Source organism: Mirounga angustirostris, unplaced genomic scaffold (genome assembly GCF_029215605.1).
Source record: "Mirounga angustirostris isolate CCGP_5_RB_7025 unplaced genomic scaffold, mMirAng1.0.hap1 SCAF_17, whole genome shotgun sequence".
NCBI lineage: Eukaryota > Metazoa > Chordata > Mammalia > Carnivora > Phocidae > Mirounga > Mirounga angustirostris.
Genome location: NW_026991725.1, coordinates 48,053,210 through 48,068,535, shown reverse-complemented (window position 1 = coordinate 48,068,535; position 15,326 = coordinate 48,053,210). Strand labels below are relative to the sequence as shown.

The 15,326-nt window shown below is 50.8% G+C and overlaps 2 protein-coding genes across 4 annotated transcripts; both read left to right on the top strand.

Moving 5' to 3' along the window:
- Positions 1 to 246: 246 nt before the first annotated feature.
- RPL26 (ribosomal protein L26) lies at positions 247 to 5,370 on the top strand. Of its 2 annotated transcripts, none has more exons than XM_045889884.1 (4): positions 247 to 386; positions 1,306 to 1,478; positions 2,602 to 2,742; positions 5,199 to 5,370. In XM_045889884.1, the coding sequence occupies exons 2-4, from the start codon at positions 1,311 to 1,313 to the stop codon at positions 5,325 to 5,327; spliced, it is 438 nt and encodes a 145-aa protein (XP_045745840.1). In that variant the 5' UTR covers positions 247 to 386; positions 1,306 to 1,310; the 3' UTR covers positions 5,328 to 5,370. The 2 variants fall into 2 exon arrangements, with proteins under 2 accessions (XP_045745840.1, XP_064439285.1); XM_064583215.1 differs by lacking the exon at positions 247 to 386 and adding an exon at positions 1,173 to 1,221.
- Positions 5,371 to 7,103: 1,733 nt separating this feature from the next.
- On the top strand, positions 7,104 to 13,987 carry KRBA2 (KRAB-A domain containing 2). Of its 2 annotated transcripts, none has more exons than XM_045889885.3 (3): positions 7,104 to 7,616; positions 8,763 to 9,546; positions 10,357 to 13,987. In XM_045889885.3, exons 2-3 carry the CDS (start codon positions 9,513 to 9,515, stop codon positions 11,604 to 11,606), a joined length of 1,284 nt encoding a protein of 427 aa, XP_045745841.1. In that variant the 5' UTR covers positions 7,104 to 7,616; positions 8,763 to 9,512; the 3' UTR covers positions 11,607 to 13,987. The 2 variants fall into 2 exon arrangements, with proteins under 2 accessions (XP_045745841.1, XP_054367040.1); XM_054511065.2 differs by having other exon boundaries at positions 7,104 to 7,947.
- The last annotated feature ends 1,339 nt before the right edge of the window (positions 13,988 to 15,326 follow it).

The following is a 15,326-nucleotide window of genomic DNA, read 5'->3' as shown; positions in this document are numbered from 1 at the left end:
CCGCTAGTAAAACCTGCCCTTTCCCGGCGAATGGGGCACCCGCTCCCTCACCACGCCCTCACCACCGGGACAGTCACACCCTGAACAGCCTCCGCCACCAGCCCGGGGTGCTCCCAGCCCGGGAGTACCCGGGGGCAGAACCCAGGTCTCCCAAGGGAGGCACCGGGCCCTAGAAAAGGCAGCTTTGCAGTTCCTTGCAGTTCTCCTCCACGCCGCGGGGGGACACTAGTCATCAATTTCTTTCCCAGTTTCCTCTTCTCGTTCAAACCCCGCGCCTCTCTCGCGCCGAGAGATAATCGGTCTCGCGAGATCTCTAGTCAACTTACAGAACCGGAAGTGACGTGGGGCTCTCTTCCCTCTTGGGGCCATCGCTGAAGGGGCAGCGGGTGAGTTTTGGCCGTGCCGGCGCGAGCAATCCACGGCCATCCGTTCGGGGGCGCGATGTCTTTTGACCCCAGGGGCCCGATGTTCTCCCGGCGGACGAATAGCAGCCAGGGAGAGGGGCCAGGATGGTCTCGACCTGTTCTCCCGCAAGCTTGGGGGCCGCCGAGCCCGGGAAGGGAGGAGGAAGGGGGGTTTGGGAACTCGGTATCGGCTTCTGGAGGGGAAGGGTTCTGCGGGGATGGAGACAGGTCTAGACGGCGTAGTCTCTTAAAGAATGGCCTCGAAATAACTTCCTGGTAAAGCCAGGGAACTTGGAGGCCGCGGTCGCCCAGGAGGCGGCTTTTTGGCCCCGAGATGTGCAGCCCTTCCCGGGCTTGGGGACGAAGGAGCCGATGCATTTTGTAGGGAGCTGAATGTGCTCACACCCGAGTCCGTAGCGTATTGACTGACGTTGGTTGGTCTTTGCAAAGCGTGGTGTTCTGATTGAATAACTGAGTTGTGGGTCTGTTTTGCCTTCGCGCATCGGAGATGCGAGCCCCGTCTTGTCTGTCTGATTGCAAGAGTTTGGAGGGTGTGAAGTGAAGCAAGTGTGTTACTGATGGAGAATTTTATTTTATTTTTTTTTAAGATTTTTTATTAGCACAAGCAGGGGGGAGCGGCAGGCAGAGCAGGAGAGGGAGAAGCAGACTCCCCGCTGAGCAGGGAGCCCTACGCAGGACCCTGGGATCGTGCCCTGAGCCACCCAGGTGCCCCGGGGAATTCTTTATCCCATAAACAAATAACAGAAAACATCCCGGTGGAACATGACCGTTTCCGTGGGCTTTCCAGTCTCTCAAGGTGAGAGTTGCTGTGACCTGTTTGGAAACTGGACGAGATTGTGATCATTTAAGGATTGGCGTGTCTTTTTACTTTTATCTTTAGCCAAAATGAAGTTTAATCCCTTTGTGACTTCTGACCGGAGCAAGAACCGAAAGCGGCATTTCAATGCACCTTCCCACATTCGCAGGAAGATCATGTCTTCCCCTCTTTCCAAAGAGCTGAGACAGAAGTACAACGTTCGATCCATGCCCATCCGGAAGGATGACGAAGTGCAGGTCGGTACCACGTTCGGGTCATCTTGGCGGATGTCCCGCACACCAGACCTGGAAGAGGGATTGCGTTCTGGGAGTGATGCACCTGAGACGTTGCTCCCAGAACAGGAGTGCAAAAGGGAGCTAAAGAGTCAAACAGGAAAAAGTATCGATTGTCCCAAGCATCAGAATGAGGACATAACAACCAGAAGAGGAGAGGTGGTTCAGAACCAGCACGTTCCTTTGTGATGAGCTTTTTCTGGGTGTGGTTGGTCACCAGAGCTGCGTTTGAGGACCAGTTCACTGAGTTGAATCAAGACCCAGATACGGAAGCCCTGACCGAACCATCATTTTATATGGTGGTTTTGTGTTTACCAGTGAATAACTTCTCAAATCGATTTAAGTGAAAATCTCTATACGTGTTTTCCTAGCTGTAGCCTGCAGCTGTTGATTACAAGATTCAGGCAAGTCTCTAAAGCAGCTTGCCTGGCCCTAGTATTTGAGGAGGTTAACGCCCATTTAAATAGAAAACCAGTCCCCAGGTAGTGGTGTGGGTTGGCGACAGCCATTGGTTGCCACTGGACTGGTGCTAGATTTGCCCGGTGGTCTCTGTTTTCAAGATCTCTTAACGCGCGAAAATCTGCAGCTGGAAAGAAGCATCTGTGCAGAAGCACTTTCTGTTGCTTCCTGACAAACTGAGGATCACTAGGACTCTGGGGTAGGAAACTTAGACGTTGGGAAAGAACGGCTCCCATACGTACTTGGCTGCTGCCCTCTCTGGCACCGGGTTGGACATGTTAATGGGTTGTGGATTTGATCTTGTGGCCTCTGGCTTCCTTTGAGATGGAGTAAAGTTCCTTGTTGTCAACCTGCTACGAAAAGCCAAAGTGGGCTCTTTTGACCTTTTACCAAGCCCACAGCTGCTTGTGCACCACCAGTTGACGGATGCCCTGTCCATCACTAGATTTATACGGGGACATGGTTTATTGGCAGGCTAAAGCCAGAGGGGATTATTGGAACGTTTCCATTATTCAAAATTGAAAGGACTTCCGTATCTGATAGAGTGAAGGATGTTTATGTGATTTGTAGCTTTCCTGGTTCCCAAGGTTAATCTTAATATTTCTGTTCTTTTTGAACTTACATTTAGGTTGTGCGAGGACACTACAAAGGTCAGCAGATTGGCAAAGTAGTCCAGGTTTACAGGAAGAAGTACGTCATCTACATTGAACGAGTGCAGCGAGAGAAGGCAAACGGCACAACCGTCCATGTGGGCATTCACCCTAGCAAGGTAGGTGTTGTTGAGAATGCTCGCGAGAAGAGAAGGAAAGTACAGGAAGTGTTGGCAGATGTGATGGCTTGTTTGCAGGGCCATGTTACCTTTCTCGCAAAAGCTACTGTGAACAAATCTTAACATCCAGGAAATAGGGTGGTTTTCCTATTAAATGGAGCTGGTAGCCTCTTCACTTCTAGTATTAAAGCCGAGTAAACAGGGCGTCTGGGTGGCTCAGTCAGTTAAGTGTCCGACTCTTGGTTTTGGCTCAGGTCATGAGATCGAGCCCTCCTTCGGGGCTCCCCGCTCAGCACAGTGTGACTGAGACTCACTTTCCCTCTGCCCCCTCCCACTATGTGCTGTCTCGCTAGTGCTCTCTTGCTGGCTCTCCCCCCACACCCCCAAAAATTTAATCTTAAAAAGATAAAGCCAAGTAATCAGTGTGGCAGCTTTACAACCCTGCAAAGTATTAATGGGGAAAAAAACTGAAGCCCAGAAACTAAGATCTTGTCATGGGTAGTGGTAGTGTTTGAGCCAGGATAGAAAAGTCCGGTCTGTTTCCCATAGTACGTACCTGTTCGGGACTTGGATATGAATTCTCTGCTATTTCAGTCTCTAATTTCTCTCTTCCAATTTTTAAAAGATCTTATGCTGCCATAAATCTTTTTTCCGAAGTACGGGAAAGCTGAAGGATTGGTGTGGCAAAATTCCTGCATCTCTTTCACCTGGAATTCCTAGTAATATTTTCCCTACCCCCAGTGGATTATAAGCATCATGACGCTTCCCTCTGATTCCTTTAGTATGTGTCTCCTGAGAGCAAGGACTTTGCTGATTTCTAGCCTTCGCCAGTCCTGTGTCTGAAACACCAGTAGATCAGCCGTGGTCCGGGTCACCAATCCAGTGATAGATTCTTAGTCTTTCCAAGGTAGCACAGCATGGGACGTAACAGTTTCCTTCGCTGTGGCTCAGTGATCGTCTTCATCTCTTTATTTCAGTCTAAGGACTTCAGGCCTCTAAAGGCAGAGGACTCAGTTGTCTTATTTTGGATTCCTGATTGATAACCTCAAACCTGATGTGTTCAGACTTAAGATTTGGTCCACGGTTTGCCACCATCACAGTGTATGGCAGCTCTATCCTCCCATTTGTTCAGGACAAAAATGCCATTTATTGTTTATATCTCCACCCCACCCCACCCATTGGCTGGTGCACGTTATACCCAGAATCCCATCTGTTTCCAGTGTGGCCTACAAGGCCTTCCTTGACCCCCTCACCAGCCACTTGTAGACGGCCCCTCTTTGTGACCTAGTCTGCCGGCCGCCTCGCGCCTCCCACAGCCTTGCGGCTACTCACTGTGTCTGCTGTTACATCACCTGGCCACTTGACAGAATTCCAGATTCTGTCCCCAGCTTTACTGGGGGCAGGATCCAGGGATCTGTTTTAACAAGCTCTCCGGTTGAGTCTTAGGCTCACTTGAAAAACGCGCACCTATAAAACTTTTTTTTAAGTTCTCCTGCCTCTGGACCTTTGTACTTGCTGTACTTTTACCAAAACAATTCTTCACTTTCCTCAGATGTTCACCTTTCTTTTCAGGTGTTTGTCTTTTTTGTTTTCTATTAATGAAATACATTTGACCTAATGTGTAAATTGAAGGTGTGTAAGATAGATGTTAGTTTGGTAGATTTGTATATAAAAGGATTGGCATTGTAGCGATAATTAGCACTTCTAACATACTACGTAACTATTTTTAGTAGTTGGAGTAACGAAGTTCTGGTCTCTTAGCAAGTTTGATGATTATGAGACAATATTGTGTATGTATCACTGCTGCACATTATATCTGTAGCACTTACGGTTTGTAAGTTTATACCCTTAACATCTGTCCTGTCCCCCATCCCTTACTGACCATTTTATTCTTGTTGTCACAGTTGGACTTTTTACGGTTCCACATGTCCCCAACATCATACAGTACTGACGTTGGACGTCTCTCACTGTAACACGCTCGAGGTTTCAGGTGTCCTCATGTAGCCTTGTCTCTTGGGCCTTTTTTAATCACCCCATAGGACTTAGCCCCTGCTCGTCAGCTGTCCTCCCCCATATTGCCCTGTTTCTCTGTGTATCAGAGCCTGACGTACCTCCACTTAACTTTGTTTTCTCTGTCCCCATATAAAGTACAGGCTCCATGATGGCAGCGATTTTCTCTTTTGGTCGTTTTATGCTGTGTTCCCAGACCTGGTTTATTGCCCTTTTCCCGTTCCTCACCTTCCTTCATAAGACCTAAATCCACCATCACCTGGAGACCTTTAACAATTAGATTGGTCACAACAAGATATCTGTACTGTGGTTTTGTGGGTCGAAGCTACATTTACATTCCAACTTGATGATTCTCAAGTAATAGTAGAAACAACAATGTGTATGACTTGGTTAGCCTGTGAAGCTGGTAACTGTGTAAAGCTTAGAAGTGTTTTGTTTTTCTGCAGGTGGTTATCACCAGACTAAAACTGGACAAAGACCGCAAAAAGATCCTTGAACGTAAAGCCAAATCTCGCCAAGTAGGAAAGGAAAAGGGCAAATATAAGGAAGAAACAATTGAGAAGATGCAGGAGTAAAGTAATCTTATGTGCGACTTGAAATAAAAACTGTTAAAACGAAGAGCCTTTACTTCCTGTGCGGTGCTTGGGGAATACCACCTCCCTTCCACTGGATGGGTTTTCGGGAGGTCGGTGGCATTTGCTCCCTGGAGGCAGGCTGCCCCGTCCTGTGGCTTGATTCTGCTAAAGAAAAGTCCTGTTTAAGTAGAGTGGGTTTTTCCATTTGGGCACCAGCTCTTTTTTTTTTTTAAGATTTTATTTATTTGAGAGAGAGAGAATGAGAGAGAGCAAGCACATGAGAGGGGGGAGGGTCAGAGGGAGAAGCAGACCCCCTGCCGAGCAAGGAGCCCGATGCGGGACTCGATCCCGGGACTCCAGGATCATGACCTGAGCCGAAGGCAGTCGCTTAACCGACTGAGCCACCCAGGTGCCCCATGATTTTATTTATTTATTTGAGAGAGAGAGAATGAGAGAGAGAGAGAGCACATGAGAGGAGGGAGGGCCAGAGGGAGAAGCAGACTCCCCGCCGAGCAAGGAGCCCGATATGGGACTCAATCCGGGGACTCCAGGATCATGACCTGAGCCGAAGGCAGTCGCTTAACCGACTGAGCCACCCAGGCGCCCTGGGCACCGGCTCTTTAATCATCGAGAGTAACAAAATCCTGAAACTGGGGCTGATAGTGGGGTTTTCCCCGTTTTTACAGCAGGCAGCATTAGGGGGACATCCGGCTCACTGAGAAGGCCCAGGTAAAAGCCCTGTGGGCTACTGCCTTGAGCCTGCCGTGTTGGGCGACGAGTGTGTAAGTGTGCGTTTGGCGTGCTCCCAGGGTTTTTTGCGTAAAAGGGACATTGCCTGTGTAGAAGCGAGGAGCCGCTGTGATTCGCGGCAGCGCCTGGACCACTGTCCCCGGCTGTTCCCTACCGTCTTGGGTGCGCCGATGCCGCCCGGAGGGGTGCCATCACGCCAAAATCTCGGAGCGGAAATGCTCAGGTTGCAGTTTGAAGTAAGAAATGTTCATCTGAAACGTAGGTTCTCGGGGCTCCCGGGCTCCGTAAGCGGGTGCCGTAGCTGGACTCGTTTTGGATGAAGCTTCCAGAGGCAGAGAGGAGACTGCAGCTTCCTTTCCCAAATTTGCAGGCTGCAGGCTTTGCAACAACGTGGGGAAAATCACCGGTTCTGCCGCGGGGGGCCGGGGTCAGTGGCTCGCTCTGCGCAGGCACCCCCAGCCCCGGGACCGCCAAACGACAGGCGGCGCGGGACCCTCGCGGGACCCCGTCCGGAGCGTGGAGAGGATGCCGGGCGGCCCGCGGCGTCGGGGGCGGGGCTTCCGGCCGCGCGGAGCGGCTTCCGGTGCGAGCGGCGTCGCCGGCTGGAGTCCGGCCAGCGGCGGGGTGGGAGCGGAAGGGCCCCGACGCCGCGGCTCCCGGCGCTTCGCCCTCGCCGCCCGGGCCTCTCTCGTCCCCCCCCGACCGGCCTGGGTTCGAGGGCCGCCGGCCCTCCCGCCTCTCCCCGGCCTCGCTCATTGGTTCAGCCCCGAACTGGCCGCCCTCGGGGCGGGGCGGGGTGGGGGTGGGGGCGCCGAGCCCGCGGGGGTGCAGGGAGGAGGCCACGCACGCTGGGGAGGCTGCTCCCCAGGAGCGGACGGGAGGTGCAGGGGGGGCGCCGAGCCCGCGGGGGTGCAGGGGGGCGCCGAGCCCGCGGGGGTGCAGGGGGGGGCGCCGAGCCCGCGGGGGTGCAGGGGGGAGGCCACGCACGCTGGGGAGGCTGCTCCCCAGGAGCGGACGGGGGGTGCAGGGGGGGCGCCGAGCCCGCGGGGGTGCAGGGAGGAGGCCACGCACGCTGGGGAGGCTGCTCCCCAGGAGCGGACGGGCTGTCCGCCGGGACGTGCGGGGCAGCTCGGCGAAGCGCTTCATCTGCGTTATCCCCGCGCCTGCGTCCGGAAACCAGTACCTCGCCCGGTTGTGGCCGAGGGAGCCGACGACGCCCCAGTAATCTGCCCTCCCCGTGCGCGGCCTCGCCGCGGCACCCGTGCGCCGAATGTCTGCCTGACGTCCTCCGAGCATCTCTCGCCTCGGCTCTGAATCCCTTGGCCTAGCCCCTACCTGCTCGGCTGCGTACACCTGAACCAGTCGACTACAAACGCAAAATAAAGTGCTCCAGAGCCCGGGCTCTCCAGAGGACGGAGAGGTGGCAATCGGCTGGAGCCGCCGGATGCAGCAGGGAGGCGGCTGAGCTGAGCTGGGCGGGGTTCGCAAGACCGGTGAGAGGACCTGCCGGGTCTGCGACGCCAAAGCGAAGACTCCCAGGTGGGTGAGGAAGGGAGACGGCTCCGGTTGGCTCTAACCAAGGTCGTTTATCAGTCACCCCACCGTCACAGATCGCGCCGGGAAACGCAACCCAGTTCTTGCATGCTGCTGTGGAACAGGTGTTGAAGACCTAGATAACCGCAGGGATGGGCAGATAAGGCGGACACGTTACTAGGGCGCCTGGAGACGCTGGGAAACGGGAGAGTGCAGGCTCTTCTAACCAGAGCTGCAACCAGCCAAGCAGCAAAGCTCCCAGGGTGGCCAGGTGCTCCCAAAATCCAAGAAGGTCGGTCAAGATTCTTCTATGAAATCCCCCCATCTGAACGTATAGGTAAATCATTCTCACTCTTCAAAAAACAAACACTGATGGACTAACCAAAATAGGTCTGTTAGCTAACTGGCTTTACCCGGCATAGTATAAGGACCGTGTCTCATATTAAAGACTGAGATTTTGCATCTTTTGATCATGAATTATTTCCAGCCTGTCTTCATTCTTTTATAGGATGGAGATGAGGCTTTTCCTTCCTTTGCAGTCCCTCTCTCTGTCAAATAAGTCTTAAAAATCAGTAAATAATTGTGACTAGTAGATGAAACAAACTGGTTTATTTACTGCAGAACTTCTCAGAGCCTTTATTTATTTTTTAAAATATTTTTATTTATTTGACAGAGAGAGTGTACAAGCAGGGGGAGGGGCAGGCAGAGGGAGAAGCAGGCTTCCCGCTGAGCAGGGAGCCTGACACGGAACTCGATCCCAGGACCCTGGGATCATGACCTGAGCCGAAGGCAGACACTTAACTGACTGAGCCACCCAGGCGCCTTCAGAGCCTTTAAAATGTCCGTTTACACTGAGGATCTTGAGCTCAGACTTAAACAGCGTTTGCAAACATTCTATTTCTTCAACACTAAAATGTATGTTTTCCAACATAGTTAATTTGGATGTGTTCATTTAACGTAGGTTCTCTGCTTTTTCCCCTCAAAAGAAAGTCATCAGAAAGTCAGTGGTTTTATAGTCAGCAGTGTCTTAGAATCCAGTGATGCTGAGCATGGGAGTTTGAAGCCTTTTTAATGGAGAACCTTCAGGACCTCAGCTTAACCAAGACTCTTGCTCAGAGCTTTGAAACCTTCTCATCTTTCTCTGCTTTTCAGGATTCTGCCCTGCCCCTCGGCTCTGCATCTGATGGCTGGGATTCCAGGGATCTTGTTTTCCCCCAATTGTTGTTACCCCTGTTATCATCATGTGAACTCTTTCCCTGGCCGCATCACCATCCTACAACCTGGAGTGGTCCTAAGGAATCTCAAGTTGATTGTCAAGCTCACTCCCTGAGGAATTCTCCGATCTTGGTAGAGTGTGGACCATCTGGCGTACCTCTTTTTGGCATGATAATCTGACAAATCTCTATGCACGTAGGTGCAGTTTTTCCATTTCTGGGAACAGACCCTGCCACCTCTGTTCAGGGCCATCAGGCCTGTACCGGAAGGTTTCTCCCAGTCTTGGAATACTCAAGTTCACTTGGACTCTCTGCTTTGTTCTGGAAGTATGTGGGCCTCAGCTCAGGCAGGGTCAAAACAGTCTAGGCCTGCAGACCTCCCAGGAGGGCAGAACTTGTTTTCCTCAGCCACGAAGCTGGACTCATCTGGTTGGATAGGAGACCATTTCCTGACTTCTGTTACCTTCCTTGTAATATTCACGTGACTCACATTCCAAGTCAGTTATGCTGGCTGCCTTCATTCCTGGTACCCTCCACTGTCTCTCCCCCAGTCCTGCTGCGGCCGCTCCGTAGCCCAGGCCCCAGGAATGGTCCCTGTGGCAGCAGCTGGTGTCATTTCAAGAGGTAGCGACATCTGAGGAGATGACCAAAGACTGGAACTGTTTGAAAGGTCTGCTGCAGGGACACAATGCTGGACAGTTACGAGAACGTGGTCCCTCAGGGTAAGGACTCAGAATCTTCATTCACTAACCCCCTGTACCATCAAAAGGGGAAAACTATCATTCAAAAAGTTCCCACTACTTTCTCCTTGTTTCTCCTAAAATGAGCACAGACTCTTCAGCCACAAGAAATTAATTATGTTGGGGACACCTGAGTGGCTCAGTCAGTTAAGCGGCTGCCTTAGGCTCAGGTCATGATCCCAGGGTCCTGGGATCGAGTCCCGTATCAGGCTCCCTGCTCAGTGGGGAGCCTGCTTCTCCCTCTCCCCCTGCTCATGAGCTCTTTCTCTCTCTCTCTCACTCTTTCTCTCAAATAAATAAAATCTTTAAAAAATTAAAAAAATAAATTGTTGGCTTTTTAGCCTTCCTAACTTCAAGTTCAGAGTTTGCTCTCATCATGTACCTTCCAGCAACATTCTTCCATTTATATTATTTTAAAAGTTACTGAGGGAGGATATTTGTCTACTGCCTTAAGCATTTCCATGTATCCTCTCTCCTATTCGATTAATAAATAAAGACCAGTTAATTAGGTTTCACTTTATGAGCTAACAGTTTCATTTATTCTGTTTGCCTGAAGTCTAAAATTACTACATATTTCTATATATATCTCAAAATTCTTTTGACCTGCTCTGGTTTTGAGCGATCTTAGTTGGCTTCCTAGTTGCTTTATTCTGTTACCGCTTTATACTATGTTATCTTTCTTCTGTGTGGTAATCTTCAAAAATCAGATGGAAGAATGAGGAACTGCGGAGGGAAAGTCTCCTAGAAGGAATATCGGCGATTTTAACTCCGTTTTCTCTCTCCCTTTCTTAGGCTCCTTCTTACAGTTCTCCACGATGCCCCAGAAAGCTGGAAATGACCCCCCTGGTGTTTCCGCTACAAGTGATCTGGAAATGGAGATATATAACATGAGAGAAAAGTTTCTTAAAAGCGTGACAAAGTTAGTAGAAAGCAAAAGTTACAATAGCAAGGTATTTTCCAAAGAAAAGTACTTTCAAACGATAAAGGAAGTCAAGGAAGCTAAGGAAAAGGGGAAGAAGTCCTCGCGTGACTACCGCCGTGCAGCAAAATACGACGTGATCTCTGTGCAAGGCACAGAGAAACTGATAGAGGCGACCCATGGAGAACGGGATCGAATTCGGTATTACGTGCATAAGGAAGAGTTGTTTGATATTCTCCATGATACGCATCTCAATATTGGGCACGGCGGGCGGACACGCATGCTCAAAGAGCTACAAGGAAAATACGGGAATGTCACCAAAGAGGTCATTGTCTTGTATCTGACACTCTGTAAACAGTGCCACCAGAAGAACCCGGTACCCAAGAGAGGTCTTGCCCCCAGGCCCATGGCTTTTAAGGACACTGACTCCAGATGCCAAGTTGAAGTACTTGACATGCAGTCAAATGCCGATGGTGAGTTCAAGTTTATTTTATATTACCAGGACCACTTGACCAAGTTTATTATTTTACGGCCGTTAAAAGCGAAGCAGGCCCATGAGGTGGTCAGTGTCCTACTGGACATTTTCACGATTCTTGGTACACCTAGCGTTTTAGATTCTGGCAGTGGCGTGGAGTTCACAAACCAGGTTGTTCATGAGCTCAATGAAGTATGGCCGGACCTAAAGATGGTGTGTGGTAAGCAGCACCCTGGCCAGGGCCCGGGCTCCCTGGAGCAAGCCAGCCATGACGTCAAGAACATGATAAATGCCTGGATGCAGAGTAACCACTCACGTCGCTGGGCCGAAGGCCTGAGATTCATGCAGATGGTGAGGAATCAGCTGTTTGACATGTCCCTGCAGCGAAGTCCATATGAAGCAATGTTTGGTTTTAAGGCTAAACTCGGGCTGTATTCCTCAGACTTACCCCGGGAAACTGTGGCTGTCTTACAAACAGAGGAGGACCTGGAAATTGCCGAAGAACAGCTAGAAAGTAGCCTTTGGATCAGGCAGGAAGAAAGGGCTGAGGTTGGAGCAGACAGATCTGATATGGATGAGGACCTCAATCCCTCCGCTCCGGAAGCTGCAGAGCCCAGCACCTCACAGGGGGCCCTCTTCTGCTGGTGACCAGGCCATCTGAGAAATGCTGCCAAATTCCCTGGGGAAAGGAACGTGAAGGCTGGACTCTCCCATCGGTCAAATTGTCCATGGCAGTCCTTGCTCAAAGGGGAAAAACGGGTCGGGTGTGTGACCTGGGGCCACCATGACAAACAACCACAACCTTGGCAGCCTAGAACAGCAGGAATTTATTCTCTCATCGTTCTGGGGGCCAAAAGTTCAGAATCAGGGTGTCAGCAGGGTTTGCTCCTTCTGGGGGCCCTGAGGAAGAGTCCATCCCATGCCCCTCTCCTTCCTCTGGTGGTTGCTGGCAATCCTTGGCTTGTACAAGCCCAGTCTCTGCCTCGTCTTTCTGTGGGTCTCCACATGGCCTTCTCCCCTCTGTCTCAGTGTGTGTTCTCCTTTTCCATCTCTTAGAAGGACACTATTGGATACCAAATCCACGTCTTTGAGTTTAAGGCCCACCCCAGTCGAGGATGATCTCATCTCGAGAGCCTCCCCGTAATTATATTTGCAGAGACCCTTTTTCCAAGTGAGGTCAGATACGCAGGTATTGGGGGTTTGGCCCTGGGCATATCTTTCTGGGGGACAGAGTTCTACCAACTACCGTCAGAAGAAGGGTGTATTTGCCTGCAGAATATGAACTGATGGGGTCTTAAGTGTATAGAGCTGGTGGTGGTGCCCTCCATATATCTCCCACGCATTCCTTCTCCTGCCAAATCCTGCTCCTCAGACAATACCCCCAAAATTGGGAGCATCAGAGGAGAAGATGTAGATGAAGCACAAGTAACAAGAAAAGAGGTTGGTCCAGCATACCCTGGAGACTGGCCACCTTGGCACCTGCACTCTATTTCCAGCTTCAAGAAAAACCATAGGTGCCATCCCTGCTCTCAGAACGGCACGCCTAGGGAATGGTGTGACCTGCCTGGAACATATTTTAAAAGTTGGCCAGAATTAAGACATGGCTGGGATTTGGGTCTGAGTCTGCCAGTTGTCTCTGCCTCAAGAATAGAAAAGCGTGTCTTTCTGGAAGAGGTCAGTACATTCCAGGAAATGACCGGTCACCAGAGACTCTGGAGCAAGGGGCAAATATGGGCCAGAGGTCCCTGCTCCGGCCAGAGAAGACTAGAGCAAGGGCCAGTCTGGGTCATGGTTCAGGGTAAGAAGAACTGACCTGGCCAAGGAGAAGGATAATGCCCTGGATCTGTGTACTGCTGTGTTCCCACGGCCTAGACGAATGCCTAGCCTTTCGGAGGTGTTCAGTAAGGATTTGTCATGGGAACGAATGGTTCTGCAGAGATGGGCACAGGAAGGAGGGGGGCCTGGTCTTTATTCCCCCATGCACCCTTCCCGCATATCCTGGAGCCATCCAAAGCCCATACTGATGGCCCCTCAAGCCAGTTTCCTCCTCCATAAGGGGCAGGACCTACCCCTACCACCTACAGAGGGCGAGACACTGCCTGCTTCACAGGGTGGTTGTGAGAACTCGTGAGAGAATGTGAAGGCCTTTGTCTAAACACTGAAGTTCTACCACGTGAGTTGTCCTTGCTACCAGCGGGGCCGGTCTCCCACATGAAAGCTGGAGGCCTCTGCCCTTCCTTTGCTGGTTAAACAGTGTTGCAGGGAGGCTACATGATTATTATTAGGAAGGAGGTGATCGCACCTTCCACCTTGTTTCCGGGGGCCACAATCTTGCTCCATCCTTGGCCGGGACCTCACTCTGCATTGCTCCTTTGTCACCTGGCAGGGTCTCTTGGAGGCCTGGCTCGACTGTTGTTACCCACCCTCATGCTGACCTGCCACCTCATGGTTGCCGGGCAGACCAGGAACCGCATCATGGACCGTGCGGGTGAGAGGTGAGAGGAGGCTCAGCATCTCCGACTTCCCTGGGGAGGGGCTACAGATAACCCAGGTTTCCTGAGCTGCTGCATCGCCACTCTTCCTTCCCCTCTTACTTCGTAATATTGGTGGTGGGAGAGAGTTAGAGGTGGACACCAAGACCCGGCGTGGCCTTACTCTGCGTTTCAGCATCTGGAACAGAGGCTACTGGGGCACCACCAGATGCTTTCAGGGTGCGGATGTGGTTTGTGTGTGAAACTTAAAACAATCACCACCGTCACTCTCAAAACGAGATTGCATATACACCTCTTGAAAACTTGGAAAATCCGGCCACACCAGGCCCACGTCTTTGCATTGCAACAAAGGCCTGGAGCTCAGTGGTAGCCCCCAGGGGGCAGTATGTGCATGTCCTCCAGGCGGCCACCGTCTGGCCACGCAGAATACGTGCATGTGCATTTCTGTGGCCCGTTGCTGAAGAAAGGCACTGTGAAGTCATATTATGAACCAAGGCCAGAAACCAACCTCTGTTATCTTTAAGAATTTATGATGAGGGGCGCCTGGGTGGCTCAGTCGTTGAGCGTCTGCCTTCAGCTCAGGTCATGATCACAGGGTCCTGGGATCGAGCCCCGCATCGGGCTCCCTGCTCTGCGGGAAGCCTGCTTCTCCCTCTCCCACTCCCCCTGCTTGTGTTCCCTCTCTCACTGTGTCTCTGCCTGTCAAATAAATAAATAAAATCTTTAAAAAAAAAAAAAGAATTTATGATGAAAGTGGCATTCCACATCAGCAGGAGGGGTGGTATTAGTTCATGGTGCTAGATCAGTTAGCTGTCCATCAGAGAACACGAAGTCTGATTCCTAAAGAAGAAATGGAACTATAAAAATATTGGGGAAAAATGGGATTGTCATGATTTTGGAATGGAGAAAGCCTTCCTAAGCACTACATGAAATTCAAAAGCCATAAAAGAAAAGGCTGATATACTTGCCCTCATGAAAATTTTCAAATATCTATGGGAAATACTGCCGTTTAAAAAGTGAACAAAGATAAGTGACATTGGGAGAAAATATTTGCAACATCTAAAACATCCTAATTTTTAAAAAGGCTGCTTATAAATGAATAATGGGAAGAACAGCCAATAGAGAGCAAACAGAGGCTACCCACAGAAGAAAAAGAAACGGGTAGTCAATGCTTCACGTGCCTGCGTGCAGCTGTGGGTGATCGAAGAACCCTGGGCTTGTCATCAGAGCAGGGCTCTCCATTTCAATGAAACACAAGTTATTTGAGAATCTTAATGTTCTCCATTGTGCATGTAGAAGAGACACGGGCCTAGTGATCCTGTCTTGATTGAACAAACCTTAAGGAGGTACAGTGATTGCTACATTATTTTCAAGACAGCTGTATTAGTTTCCTGGGGCTGCCCCCAACAAACTGGGGGGCCGAAAGAACAGAAATGTATTGTGTCACAGTTCTGGAAGCCAGAAGTCTGAGATCAAGGTGTCCGCAGGGTTGGCTTCTTGCCAGGGCGCTGGGGAGACTTCCATGCCCCTCATAGCTTCTGGAAGCCTCAGGTGTCCCTGGGCTTGCAGATGACATTCTTTCCATTTCTTCGTATCTGTGTGTGTCTGTGTCTGAATCCGTGTCCAAGGGTCCCCTTCTAAGAAGGACCCCATCATGTTGGATTAGGGCCCACCCTAGTGATGTCATTTCAGCTTGATCGTCTGCATCCTTATTTGGCAATAAGGTCACATTCAAAAGTACTGGGAGGTATGCCTTCATCTTTTTTTGGGGGGTGGGTCCACCCCCCAAAAAAAGATGTGGGGGATACAGTTCAACCCAGAGCAGCAAGCAATCAGAAGGACAGTTTATTTTCAGAGGTAATTTTTTTTTTTAAAG